The 14,341-nt window shown below is 36.6% G+C and overlaps 2 protein-coding genes across 2 annotated transcripts; both read left to right on the top strand.

The window, feature by feature from the left end:
* The first annotated feature begins 65 nt into the window (after positions 1–65).
* Positions 66–4,095, top strand: LOC148569487 (receptor-like protein 6). The gene has a single exon (XM_088483673.1). The coding sequence runs from the start codon at positions 1,012–1,014 to the stop codon at positions 3,871–3,873; it is 2,862 nt and encodes a 953-aa protein (XP_088339799.1). The 5' UTR covers positions 66–1,011; the 3' UTR covers positions 3,874–4,095.
* A 1,082-nt stretch (positions 4,096–5,177) lies between these two features.
* On the top strand, positions 5,178–7,482 carry LOC107637274 (receptor-like protein 6). Its single transcript, XM_016340704.3, has one exon. The coding sequence runs from the start codon at positions 5,213–5,215 to the stop codon at positions 7,349–7,351; it is 2,139 nt and encodes a 712-aa protein (XP_016196190.2). The 5' UTR covers positions 5,178–5,212; the 3' UTR covers positions 7,352–7,482.
* Positions 7,483–14,341: the final 6,859 nt, after the last annotated feature.

Below are 14,341 nucleotides of genomic sequence, written 5' to 3'. Positions count from 1 at the left end.
TCTGCAACCATAATAGTCTTCTGCATAAGATAAGGCGTGAAAATTGATACATATATGATCATGAGATGAGATAGCATATAAATTACAGATGGCCATATATTTTGGAAAAATCTTAGTTAAAATCACATGAATGGCTACATATGCCAAAAGTTTTTGGTGCTTAAGTTCTAATTGAAATTTCATCATCAAATTTTAATCTTGCTAAGGCTGCTAATCAACGGTTTGTGGTTGTAAATTAAGTGTAGAAATATAATTTTTCTTTTCTGCAATAATATCATAATATGCTGCTGATTTTTGCTATTACTTATCCACTTATGTGTACTTTATGGAGTCAAGCTTATCAGCAAAAATAGATCTTTGCTCGTCTTGGGTACGGAATTGAAAGGGTTCAATTAATTTACATAAATTGATCAATAATCTTGCCCAAAATGCACGCCAATATTTCTGTCTCTTTCTCATGTAACCTGAGAACTGTTGCACTTTGTGAGCATCACTATCCAATTCCAATCCATGTTCCAAAATGTAAACGGATTAAAACTAAAACACATCAGTTAATTTAGATAATTGATCAATAATTCTTCCCCAAAATGCACGTATAAGAAAGGAGGGAGGGATTAGACTTTAGAGACCGAAAAATGGGCGAAATTTGTGGAGGTAAAAGACTCATGAAAGAGACCTATGAACAAGAATCTTGTATGCATTATATGAAAGAAAATAAAGAGAGAAAATAATTAAGCATAAGGATAGAATGCAAGTCACTGAAGTCAAATATTAGAGAAAAAGATGCAGAAACTGTCAAAAAATTGAGTGTGACAGAGAGAGTGAAAGTTACCTGAATGTCTAAGCCAGCCTGCGTGTGCTTTGAAATGTTTGGACAACACAGTCATGAGTCTTGACTATGATTCATCATCACTATTCTCTATTGGAATTTAGCATCATCATCACTGATTGACTATAAAAACCGATTGTTGTGTCCCAAACATTTTATCCATTGAAATCTGTTGCAATATAATGACAATGATGAGGTTCTTGTGTTCTCTTACTTTGTCCATGCAGTTTCTTCTCCTTTTCTCATCACTCTTTCCAACCACCCTGCTCACAAACTGTTCACCTTTGAATCATTCAACTCATCATCATGAGTGCCATGAGCATGAAAGCTATGCCCTGTTGCAGTTTAAGGAATCCTTTCTAACAAGTAAGTCTGCTTCTTACAATCCTATCAGTTATCCTAAAACTGCATCTTGGGTTCCTGCCACAGATTGCTGCTCCTGGGATGGCATTGAATGCAATGAGCTCACAGGTCATGTGATTGGCATTGATCTCAGTAGCGGCCAGCTCTATGGTTCCATGGATCCCAATAGCACCCTTTTCTCACTTGTGCACCTTCGAAGTCTCAATCTTTCTGACAATGACTTCAATCACTCTCAAATTCCTGCTAAGATAGGTGAGCTTTCACAGCTAAGATATCTCAATCTTTCTCACGGCAATGAAAACACATTCTCTGGTGAGGTTCCATCTCAAGTTTCACAATTGTCCAACTTGTTGTCCCTTGATCTTCGCAGCTATACCTTTGGGTCACTTCCATATGATCTAATCAACCATTTGCAACTCAAGGCATCCACTCTCACAAGCTTAACTCAAAACTCAACTAGACTTGAACACCTTCGTCTTAGTTTTGTGACCATTTCATCATCTTTACCTCATACTCTCACAAACCTTACATCCTTGCAAAAACTCACTCTTCGCCAATGTGAACTATATGGTGAATTCCCAATTGGAATATTCCATCTCCCAAACTTAAGAGTCTTGAATTTGGGACAAAACCAAAACCTTAGGGGTATGCTGCCTAATTTTCACTCAAGCTCATTCATCAACATAATCCTTGATGGCACAAGTTTTTATGGCACAATTCCAACATCCATTGAAAACCTCACTTCTTTGAATTGTTTTGTGATTCCAAGATGCAGTTTTTATGGGGCCATTCCTTCTTCGCTTGGCAACCTCACCCAACTTGCTCAGTTAGATCTTGCCTATAATGGCTTTGTTGGTGAAATCCCTCACTCTCTTTTTAGACTAGAGAATCTTGAAATTTTGTCTCTGGGCTATAATTTCTTTGAAGGGCAACTAGCACTTGACATGTTTTTGAAACTAAAGATGCTTAATGTTCTAGACTTGCCTTACAACAAACTGTCTTTGTTCTCACAAAATAGGGCTGTCAATATGACAATCATTCCTCCAATTCAGTGGTTAGGGTTGGGTTCATGCAATTTGACTGGAAAAGTTCCAACTTGGATAATGAATCTAACCTCTTTATATCACTTGAATCTTTATAAAAATAATCTTCAAGGTGAAATTCCATATTTCCTCTTCATGTTGGAGAATCTTACAGGCCTTAATCTGGCTGATAATTGGTTGGAAGGACATGTCGAGCTTGACATGGTTTCAAAGCTCAAAAAGCTTACTGCACTTGGTTTAGGTGGAGGCAATAAATTGTCATTTTCTGAAGGGAAGAACACTTCGAATGTAACCATTCCTTCTCAAATTCAATATTTAGAATTAAGATCATGCAATTTAGTTCATTTTCCCAATTTTATACAACACTTACAAGAGCTGACAGATCTTCATCTACCATGCAATGGCATAAAGACTATACCAGATTGGATATGGAATAAAACAAGTCTTCAGTGTTTGATGATTTTCAACAATCCATTGATAGGAGAAATATCCCCCTTGATATGCAATCTGCAATCCCTTGTGTATCTTGATTTATCTTCCAACAACTTAGTTGGTATGATACCATCATGTTTGGGAAGCTTTAGCCGATCTCTTCAAATTTTGAGTCTTGCAGGAAACAAATTGACTGGCAATATTCCTCAAACTTATGTGAAAGGAAATTCCCTTCAGTTGATTGATTTCAGTTCTAACAAGTTGCATGGTCAATTACCAAGAGCATTGGTCAATTGTAGAATGCTAGAGCTTCTTGACTTGAGCCATAACCATTTCAATGATTCATTTCCTTTCTGGTTAGGATCTCTTCCCAAATTGAAGGTGATTTCTTTACGTGATAATGAATTTCATGGAGCTATAAAGTGCCCATCAAAATGCACATTCGTGAAACTTCACATCATTGATCTTTCCGAGAATAATTTTTCTGGAAATTTGTCATCGGAAATAATCAAGAGTTTCAAATCGATGACTCTTTCCAACACAAGTCATCAAGTACATCTCAAAAACGACATTTATCATTTGCTACATTCTTTGGTTGATATTGATTTGTTTTCATTTCCAATGTCCAACAAAGGAGTTGTCATGAATTATCATGGGGATCAATACTTTCATTATATGGTAGCCATTGATCTTTCATGCAACAAAATTTCTGGTGAGATTCCGGATATCATGGGAAGTTTGAATGGCCTTGTTGTGCTCAATTTGTCCAACAACATGTTTATTGGCAGCATCCCGTCTTCTCTGGGAAAGCTTTCAAATCTTGAAGTGCTCGACCTTTCTCTCAATAGCTTGTCAGGGAATATTCCTCAACAACTCACAGCACTAACCTTCTTGGATTTCTTCAATGTGTCGTTCAACAATCTCTCAGGTCCAATACCAGAAAATAGACAATTTTCCACATTTGAAAATAGTTCTTTCAAGGGAAACAAAGGTTTATGTGGGATTCAACTAGTGAAGAAATGTGAAGATCACTCTAAACCTCCACTACCAACTCTTGATGGTGATCAAGACTCTGAATCAAAATCTTTCTTTGAATTTAATTGGATGGTAATTCTAATCGGATACGGGGGTGGCCTTATTGCTGGATTAGCACTGGGAAATGCTTTTGCTGGAGATGTTTTTAGGTTGTTGAAAGGGATCTTTTAAGTCACAAGTCTTGATGTTGGTTTTTTCTTTTGTGTAATCTTAGATTATTTTCATTTTTGTGTTGCATTTAAAGTTATTGTGTTTCTCTTATTTAAGAGTCAACTATGTGTGAACCCAAATAAAAGTAGGCAAGGTAAAAAGATAATATAGTGTGTTGTATATTTATTTTGCTTTTGCTATTTTTAAAAAAAGAAAAGCCGTACATTGTGTTCTTTGCTTAAATAATTCATTTCCCTTTGCATACTCTCTTTTGTGCTTATGCCACGACAGGATAACTTGTAAAAGATTATAAGCAGGATCAATTGGGCCAACAGTAATAACAAAATTGAGAGTTCCTAACAAAACTGAATTAGATCCAACATCCAAATCCTGTATATCTCTGTATTCACAAGCAAAGGAACTTAATTTCTATATTTTTGTATTGAGAAAGTCTAGAGAGAAACACTGTTATTAAAATTTGGCCAGTACTTAACCAGCAAAAGAAAAGTGATTAATTCCACACCATTAGATAAAATCTCACACCATTAAAAACACCAATGATGACTAATTGATGGCTACAAATCACAAAACTTGCTGGCCCTCTAGCACTCCTCAAAGAAAACAACCTGGCAATATGCTTTAAGTTGTAAATTTAATTTAATTTCTCTCAATCACTTGATAAAGCTAAGGCTTTAACAATTTATTGTTGTAATTGAAGTGAAAAATATCATAATTTGTTTCTGATTTAGTAGTTACTTTTTCAATCATGTGTACATGAAAAAAATTATTTCTATTAAAAAAATTGAAATTACAGCACCAAGAAATGTGAGCTATCTTCCTATGTCAAAGACTCAAAGTAAGTTTAGTTTACCGAATCAATGTTGAAAAACTGACAAGCTCAAAATAAAGCTAGGCTCGTGTTGGGTACGGAAGTGAGATAGATTCAATTAGTTTATATAAATTGATCAATAATTCAACCCAAACTGCATGTACAAGAAGGGAGAGATTAGACTTTACAAACCAAAAAGGGCGAAATTTCTGGAGGTAAAGACTCATGAAATAGACCTGTGAACAAGAATCTTCTATACATGATTTAAAAAAGTTAGAGAGGGAAAATTAATTAAGCAAAACAACAGAATGCAAGTAACCAAAGTCAAATATGAGCGTGACAGAGAGAGAGGTAAATTACATGAATGTCTAAGCCATCCTGCATGTGCTTTGAACTTTGAAATGTTTGCATTAACACACTATTAATTATTGGAATTTAGTATCACCAGTTGTCCAGTACTGCTTCACTATAAAAACCGATTGTAGTGTCCCAAACCTTTCATCCATTGAAATCTGTTGCGATATATAGACAATGATGAGGTCCTTGTGTTTTATTGCTTTGTCCATACAATTTCTTCTCCTTGCCACAAACTGTTTAAGTTTGAATGATTCAACTACTACTCATCATCATTATGAGTGCCATCAACATGAAAGCAATGCCTTGCTGAACTTTAAACAAAGCTTCATCATAAGTAAGTATGCTTCTTACAGTCCTTTCAGTTATCCTAAAACTGTTTCCTGGATTCCAACCACAGATTGCTGCTCCTGGGATGGAATTGAATGCGATGAGCTCACAGGTCATGTCATTTCCATTGATCTTAGTAGCAGCCTGCTCTATGGTTCCATGGATCCCAATAGCACCCTTTTCTCACTTGTGCATCTTCAAAGCCTTGATCTTTCAGATAATGACTTCAATCACTCACAAATTCCAGCTAGGATAGGTGACTTGTCACAACTGAGGCATTTGAATCTTTCTCATGGCAATGAAAACACATTCTCTGGTGAAGTTCCACCTCAAGTTTCACAGTTGTCCAACTTGTTATCCCTTGATCTTCGCAGCTATACTCTTGAGTCACGTCCATATGAACTAATCAACAATTTGCAACTCAAGGCATCCACTCTCACAAGCTTAACCCAAAACACAACTAGACTTGAACACCTTCGTCTTAATTTTGTTACCATTTCATCATCTTTACCTTATACACTCACAAACCTTACATCTTTGCAAATGCTTTCTCTTTTCAATTGTGAACTGCATGGTGAATTTCCACTAGGTATATTCCATCTTCCAAACTTAACAGACTTGGATTTGGGAGAAAACCAAAATCTTAGGGGTTTGCTGCCTAATTTTCTCTCAAAGACATTAGTCACCATATACCTCCCAAGCACAAGTTTTTATGGCACACTTCCAACATCCATTGAAAACCTCACTTCTTTAAATTGGTTCGAGATATCAAGTTGCAATTTTTATGGGGTCATTCCTTCTTCGATTGGCAACCTCACCCAACTTGCTCTGTTAGATCTTACCAATAACAGCTTTGATGGTGAAATCCCTGGCTCTCTTTTTGAACTTGAGAATCTTGTAAATTTATTCTTGGATTATAATTTTTTCGAAGGCCATCTAGCACTTGACATGTTTTTGAAGCTAAAGATGCTTAATGGTCTTGACTTGTCTCACAGCAAATTTTCTTTATTCTCTCAAAATAGAGCTGTCAATGCAACAATCCTTCCTCCAATTCAGTGGCTAGCATTGGCTTCATGCAATCTGGCTGGGAAAGTTCCAACTTGGATAATGAATCTAACCACTTTAAATCACTTGGATCTTCAAGAAAATAATCTTCAAGGTGAAATTCCCTATTTCCTCTTCACGTTAGAGAACCTTACAGTTCTTTCTCTAGTCGATAATATGTTGGAAGGACAAATCGAACTTGACATGCTTTCAAAGCTCAAGAAGCTTACTTCACTTGGTTTAGGCGGAGGCAACAAATTGTCTTTTCATGAAGGGAACAACACTTCCAACGTAACATTTCCTTCTCAAATTCAATTATTGCAATTAAGTTCATGCAACTTAGTTCATTTTCCCAATTTTATACAACACTTGCAAGAGTTGACTGATCTTTACCTATCAAACAACAGCATAAAGACAATACCGAGTTGGTTATGGAACAAAACAACTCTTCAGAGTTTGGTTATTTCCAACAACCTATTGATAGGAGAAATATCCCCCTCCATATGCAACCTGCAGTCACTTGTGGAACTTGGTTTATCTTACAACAACTTAGTTGGCATGATTCCATCATGTTTGGGAAGTTTTAGCCGATCTCTGCGAATTTTGAGGCTCGGAGGAAACAAATTGGTTGGAATTATTCCTCAAACTTATGTGAAAAGAAATGCACTTCAGGTGATTGATTTTAGTTATAACAAGTTGTACGGTCAGTTACCAAGAGCATTGGTCAATTGTAGAATGCTAGAGTTTCTTGATGTGAGACATAACCATTTCAATGACTCATTTCCTTTCTGGTTAGGATCTCTTCCCAAATTGAAGGTTATTTCTTTACGTAATAATGAATTTCATGGAGCTATAAAGTGCCCATCAAAATGCACATTCTTGAATCTTCACATCATTGATCTTTCTCAGAATAATTTTTCTGGAAATATATCATCAGTGTAAAATCCCTATAATACCCTTCTCTTTTTTTTTTTTCCAAACCAAAATTCTAACCCTAACTTTGACATAACACACACCCTCACACACTCACCAAAACCCTAGCCACCCTTACCCCTTCCAACAGCAGAACAAAAGAACAGAAAGGGAAAAGAGAAGAGGGGGAGAACCGGAGAGGGAAGAGAAGAGGAAGGAAGGGAGGTGGCGCCGGTGGGCATCACTGCCACCGTCGCCGCCGTGGTGTCATCGCGAGGAAGGCCAGAACCGAGGGAGAGAGAGCCGTGCAAGGAGAAGGAGGCGTCACCGTCTCGTGTCGCCGTCATCACCGTCGAGGTCTTCATCGTTGTCGTCCATGGAGGTTTGCAAACAGAGGGAAGACGCGCCGTTCTACCCAGAGCCGCCACGGGAAGGTTCGTCGCCGTCAAGCCCAGCCACCATCGCGGCCGTTCGTGCCTCCGTTTCGCGCCGCCAGATCTGTCGCTGGGAGAGAAACAGAACGCGCGTGGAGAGAGAAGTGGTCGCAGGGAGGTTCTGCCGCCGTTGGAACTCCGCTGCTGCTGCTGCTATGGCCGCCGCGCCTCTGCCACCAAGAAACTCCAAGGAGGGACATCCGCTGCTGCGTTGTTCCTGTCGCCGTTTGGATGTACCTGAACCAAGTCGTCGTTGCCACTGGAGTTGAACTGTTCCTGTCATTATCCTGGTCCAGCCTTTTTCCTTGATTCTGCTCTAGCTTTCATGTCCTATTATGCCACCAATTAATCTGTCTTGTCCTTGTTTTAATTCGATTTTAGTTTTGCCTGTTTTAGATTTTTGGGACTATCGTCAGCTCCATTTTGTCGCTACTCCGGTCCAAATTCTGCGCTCATTCGTTTTATTCTACTTCAATCCTCCTTATCTTGAATTCGACACTCTGGGTTTGGTCTCTTCGGTCCGTTAGGACCATGCTGTGAGTAGGCTTTACATTTATAACCGTTAAGCTTTTGGTTTATGCTATTTAGAGTTTTTAATTATATTTATAAAACTGTTATTGAAGAACTTTGATTTGATTAGAATAATTGATTTATTATAGCTGAATAATTATTTTTATAAAATTCATACTTTAGAAATTTACATGAGACTATATATATATGTTTGATAAAGCCTTATCTTATTTTAAAATATTAATTTTATTCGAATATATACTTTTGAAACATTAAAGTATTTGTTGGCACTCACTTTAAAATTATGAAATATGTTTTTATGATTGAGAAAGTATGATTTGAAAAGATTTCTGATAAAAAAATATTATCTGATTGATTTGATTCGATACCTTATATGTTTGAGAGATTGAAGATTCATTGTATTTGAAACTATATGTTTTGAATTGGTTTGGGAGGCTCGTATTAGAAAACCGTAGTTAACGGCGGTTATGACGTTAACTTAGATGCATCTGACTCAGACTCCAGCTAGCAGGGGTGTTGCTAGCCTAACGTGTAGGCCACACGTTAGATCTGTTATTCTGTTAGGACACACAAGAGGAAAGGGCTACCCATAGAGGTGGAGCCGCCCATGTGTGGACTTTTGATTTGATTTCTGTATGAGAACTCCCTTATTGATTCACTTATTATTATCAACTGCTATTTTCTAATTTAAATTACTTTGATAATAATGTTTATATGGTCTCATGTGGATTATAGATGTATTGTCTAGTCACTGAGTTGCAAAACTCACCCCTTTTTTTCTGAAAATATTTTTCAGGAACAAATACTTGACTATGTGAGATTTTCTAATCAAGAGTCACGATCTGCAATGAGTATCTATTTTTGTCGAGTTCCTAGATGTATATGCTCCATATGTCACAGGCAGGATCCATCCATATTTATTTATTTTATCTTTTATTAAGAATATGTAATTATTCATTTTAGAAACTGTAATTTTCTATTTCAAATATTTGTTATTTTTTTATTCAATTTATCGTTGAGTCGGTTAGGCTTGCTAGGGATTATTTTCCTGAGCGCTGGTCATGGCTCGTTTTGGGCCATGACAAAGTGGTATCAGAGCTTAGGTTTAATCTGTGTAATATGGAGCAAGTGTCCTATGGTAGGATCACAATTGTATAAATAGAAGCGCGCCTATTTGTACAAATTGTGGCACTATCAAAGGCCTATAGGAATGTCCTCTTTGTCCTCTATGTCATTGTTGTCTTCTGATTACTGTGATCATCTGGCCTCTGCCACTTCTTACTACTCTTGTCCTTTTGTACCCAATCTTGCCCTATCCTTTGCTAGATTTTCTCGAACGTGTTTTTTGCAATAGTTTCAGTTTCGGTTCCAGTTCGCGATTCCTGCCTTGTAGCTAGTTCTAATCTTTCCCCTTTTTGTGAATGCATGCTTTAATCTTTTTCGTCTTTGTGTTGTTCTCTATGATTCCTGATGTTAATATTTCATGAAATACTTAGAAGATCCGATTGGTGTTTGTTTTGAATTACTATCTAATTCCTTTACAGAGCTGTATTTGAAATTTTGTATTGCATGAATTCACTGAGTTACTAAATGAGATGCTTTGTTTTGGACTTGATAAGCGATATCTGAATTTTTATTTTTATGTTGATAATCTTTGGAGTTATGACTAAATTTTGAGTTGCTTGTGATCCTTTCTTTTAAATTAAGAATTTTGAAAACTGTTATTCAGTTTTTCAAGGAGAAGAACTCTGTGATGAACATATAATGGAGTGTTATTGTTGTTTGGCGAACTGGTGATTTTATCTGTTTAGGTATAGAGAATTATTTGGGTGACTAGTTAGATGGATCGAAGATCTTTTCGATTTAGAAATTTGTTTGAATTTTTCTAATTTGATGATCTGGTTTTATTATAGTATTATGTTGTTGGACATGGTTTTTCTGTCACGGAATTATTGTGATTATGTTCTATGATTTTTCTATTGTTGCTGAATTATGATGATTTTTGTGAAATGTGATGTTTGTGAAAGAAGTTAGTTATTTCAAGAGATTTCTATAAAATATATGATACTTGAATGGAGAGGTTAAGGCTTTTGAAATGATGACAACAAATTAAGGAGTATATTCAGCAGCTACTGGTTTTCAGGAACAATTTGTGTGGCTAGATGGCATAAGGGGTTATTTGAATTTTAGATGATTGCTTCTAATTGTATGCTTCTGTCCTGATTGAGCATTGTTTTGTTTTCTCCTTGCTAGTTTGATGTTTATGGAGTTATATATCTGAAATGTGTTCAAGAAAAATGGTTTCGTACACAAACAAAGAAAAATAGATTGATAGAAATATGGTCAGTTCCAAAAAAGCGTGTTTCAAGTTCTCATTGGGTGTAGGTGCCAAAAAAAAAAAGACATTGTTCCTAAATTTATATACGTTCCTACCTTTTGATTATATATAAGTATGAACTGTTATTTGTTAATGTGCTTGAAAAAAAAAAGAGGTGAGAGCTAACTTGGCAGAGACTTAAATTGAGGAACAAAGAGAGAAATTATTTAATTTTTGGATGCTTACATATATTGTTTTATTGGTTCACACAATTTTTCATCTATTCAATGGGATCCTTTCCATATTATTTAGATGGAAGTAAATATCAAAAGGCTTTCTATTATACTACCTTTATACTTTTTCAAGTTTATCATTAGTTAGATTAAGAAACTTTTTTTCGTGATCATGTCGAAATGACTTCATACTTTCAAGTGAGTTTTATGATCATGTTCATTATTTTGAAATTGAAAGTCGAAATAATTTTATTGGTCTGATTTTAGAAGTGCACACCACATCTGATGTGTCTGTGTCTGTGTCTTTTAATAATTATGTGCTATGCTTTGATTTCATTGTTGCAACAGTGGATTATATTTAGACGCGAATGCCTTACTAAAGGGTAGCTCAAACAACCTATTTTATGTGTATTATCATGACAAAAATTTTGTTTATGTATGGATGAGAGTGTGTTAGAATCAGCTCTCATAATTTTATTTGTTTTGGTGATATTTGTCTTTTATTCTTTTGGTGATGAACTTTGCTTTTTGGCTAAGATTTGAAACTCGAACATTTTCTTAACCCTTGCTTTTTTTTGAAAATTCCTCTGTTCTCAACTATTGTCATTATTCTCAAAGATTTGAAGAAATTGGTTTTTTGGGTTCGTGAGATTGAGATTGTAGGTCTTAGATCTTGGAAAGAATTTCTGGCGATTTCAGATGGAAAAGATTGGATATCTAATTCCTTAAAGTTGAACAAATTCTTTCTATGAGTTTTTCTCCTTATTGATTTTTTAATTTTAGGACAACTTTGGTGCTTGTTTGCAATGTATGAAGATTGTGGATGTCTAAACTCTAAAGAAACCGATTGGTTCACTTTGAGTCAATGGGTTTGATCTTGAGTTACGTCATTATAACTTGTTGACCTGAAAAATTATGGGTATGGATTGATCATAGCTTGAGTGTGGAGGCATAAAATTGTCAATATTTTCTTTTCTTTTCATGTGTTTTCTATTTTTAGTTGGTTCATTTATTTTAGATTTTTTTTTATATTACCTTTGCTTGTTCTAAATACCTTCTTTATTACTATACTTTGATTGATTGTGTTTGAATATTTTGTTTTGTTATTGTTGTTGATGTTTAAAAGTAGAAAGTTTCAGGTGATACCATTTTTTTATATACTAGTTTCTAATTTTGGGTGTAACATCTATGTCCTTTTTTCTAATCTGCTCTTTCAATTATTTGTAATACTCATTATTTTGGTATTTTTAGAGTCTTGATGATGTTGATAAAGAATATTGTGAAGCTTTTTCGGTGATTTCAACATTTACTTATGCCCTAAAACCTTTTATGCTATGATGATATTGTTATGCTTGACTTTATTTTGTTTTGCTTGCTTTCTAGTTTTGTTGGGGAAAAAAAATCTATATTCTATCTAGCGTTGTCACATCGTGTGGTATGATTATTGAGTATGGTGCATACAAAGGGGTAGAATTTATAACCTGCAAGGAATAGTTCTTCTAAACTCCTTCGTTTCTTTATCCAAGTAATGGTAATTGTTATGTTTGGGAACATTAGGTGTTCTTCTTGGGATAGTTTGTGTTGAAGTATGCGCTATAATCGTGCCACGTGATTTGACGTATCGTTCCTTCTATATTTCATATCGGGAGTTCCTTGTTTCAATTCTTGTTGAAATGAAATTTGATTATTTTATTTCATGTCCTACATCTTATGCATATCTCAATCTGATCGTGCTTTTGGCTATACCATATATTCTCGACAACACAGGTGCTGACATTGCATTCCTTTACGTGAACTATGTAACTCCTTGATGTAATTTGAAATTGTTTTACTATGTTACATCATATCTTCTAGTATTCTCTTGGAATTCTTGTTTCAGATCTTCTTTGGAAAAGTTATTGATTTGATTCTTTTCTTGCCTTATTGTGTCCCTAATCATCCACTTAAATCTTTTTGAAAAAAAAAAAAAAAAAAAACACTGCCATTGACTTTGGTTACCTTCTTTTAGTGAACTTTGTACTTCTTTGATCCAACTTAAACTTGTTTTGACCTAATGCACTATCTTTTCTTTTATTGTTTCTATCAAAATTTTTTTGATTCAGATTTTCTCGTTAAGATTCATTTGACTCTCTTTCTGGGACACTTCATTGTTTCTGTACATCATTGTTTAATTACAATCTTAAACATCCTTCCACGTTCGTGCAAACACCATCTGTGATGTTTGCTCTTCTCTTTCTAGGTTTCGAATCCCTTTGAGTAAACCCGTGCTTGTTTCGGTGTTACGTGCGATTCCCAGATAGCAAACGATACGTTAATTCATTAGGACACAGCTTATTGATGCTGAAGTTCGAAAAGTTGTAATTCTAAGACATGACGTAAGACCGGTTGCTTCCATAGATATATACTACAGAACCAAGGAGAGTATGAAGTAGGAAGGTATTTTGAGGAGATTGACGAACGAAGTGAAGATTGCTATGTACATCTGAGCTGTCAAGAAAATGTGAGTCGGTGAATGTCAACCGCATATTTTTAACAAAAACCTATCTTGTAACTTTTGCATCTCTTTATACTTCTTTCACATATTTGGTAAAGTGCTAAAACCAAATAAAGTCTTGCAGATTATATCAATTTTCGAGGGCGAAAATTTTTTTTAAGGAGGGTAGAATGTAAAATCCCTATAATACCCTTCTCTTTTTTTTTTTTCCAAACCAAAATTCTAACCCTAACTTTGACATAACACACACCCTCACACACTCACCAAAACCCTAGCCACCCTTACCCCTTCCAACAGCAGAACAAAAGAACAGAAAGGGAAAAGAGAAGAGGGGGAGAACCGGAGAGGGAAGAGAAGAGGAAGGAAGGGAGGTGGCGCCGGTGGGCATCACTGCCACCGTCGCCGCCGTGGTGTCATCGCGAGGAAGGCCAGAACCGAGGGAGAGAGAGCCGTGCAAGGAGAAGGAGGCGTCACCGTCTCGTGTCGCCGTCATCACCGTCGAGGTCTTCATCGTTGTCGTCCATGGAGGTTTGCAAACAGAGGGAAGACGCGCCGTTCTACCCAGAGCCGCCACGGGAAGGGTCGTCGCCGTCAAGCCCAGCCACCATCGCGGCCGTTCGTCGCCGTCAAGCCCAGCCACCATCGCGGCCGTTCGTGCCTCCGTTTCGCGCCGCCAGATCTGTCGCTGGGAGAGAAACAGAACGCGCGTGGAGAGAGAAGTGGTCGCAGGGAGGTTCTGCCGCCGTTGGAACTCCGCTGCTGCTGCTGCTATGGCCGCCGCGCCTCTGCCACCAAGAAACTCCAAGGAGGGACATCCGCTGCTGCGTTGTTCCTGTCGCCGTTTGGATGTACCTGAACCAAGTCGTCGTTGCCACTGGAGTTGAACTGTTCCTGTCATTATCCCGGTCCAGCCTTTTTCCTTGATTCTGCTCTAGCTTTCATGTCCTATTATGCCACCAATTAATCTGTCTTGTCCTTGTTTTAATTCGATTTTAGTTTTGCCTGTTTTAG

This window comes from Arachis ipaensis, chromosome B4 (assembly GCF_059453495.1).
Source record: "Arachis ipaensis isolate K30076 ecotype BB chromosome B4, ASM5945349v1, whole genome shotgun sequence".
NCBI lineage: Eukaryota > Viridiplantae > Streptophyta > Magnoliopsida > Fabales > Fabaceae > Arachis > Arachis ipaensis.
Note: the sequence above shows the minus strand (reverse complement) of the source record. Positions and strands in the feature narration are given on the sequence as shown.

What these genes read in the sequence shown, in the direction of transcription:
- LOC148569487 (XM_088483673.1), top strand. Translation starts at nt 1,012, where the DNA reads ATGACAATGATGAGGTTCTTGTGTTCTCTTACTTTGTCCATGCAGTTT.
- LOC107637274 (XM_016340704.3), top strand. Translation starts at nt 5,213, where the DNA reads ATGATGAGGTCCTTGTGTTTTATTGCTTTGTCCATACAATTTCTTCTC.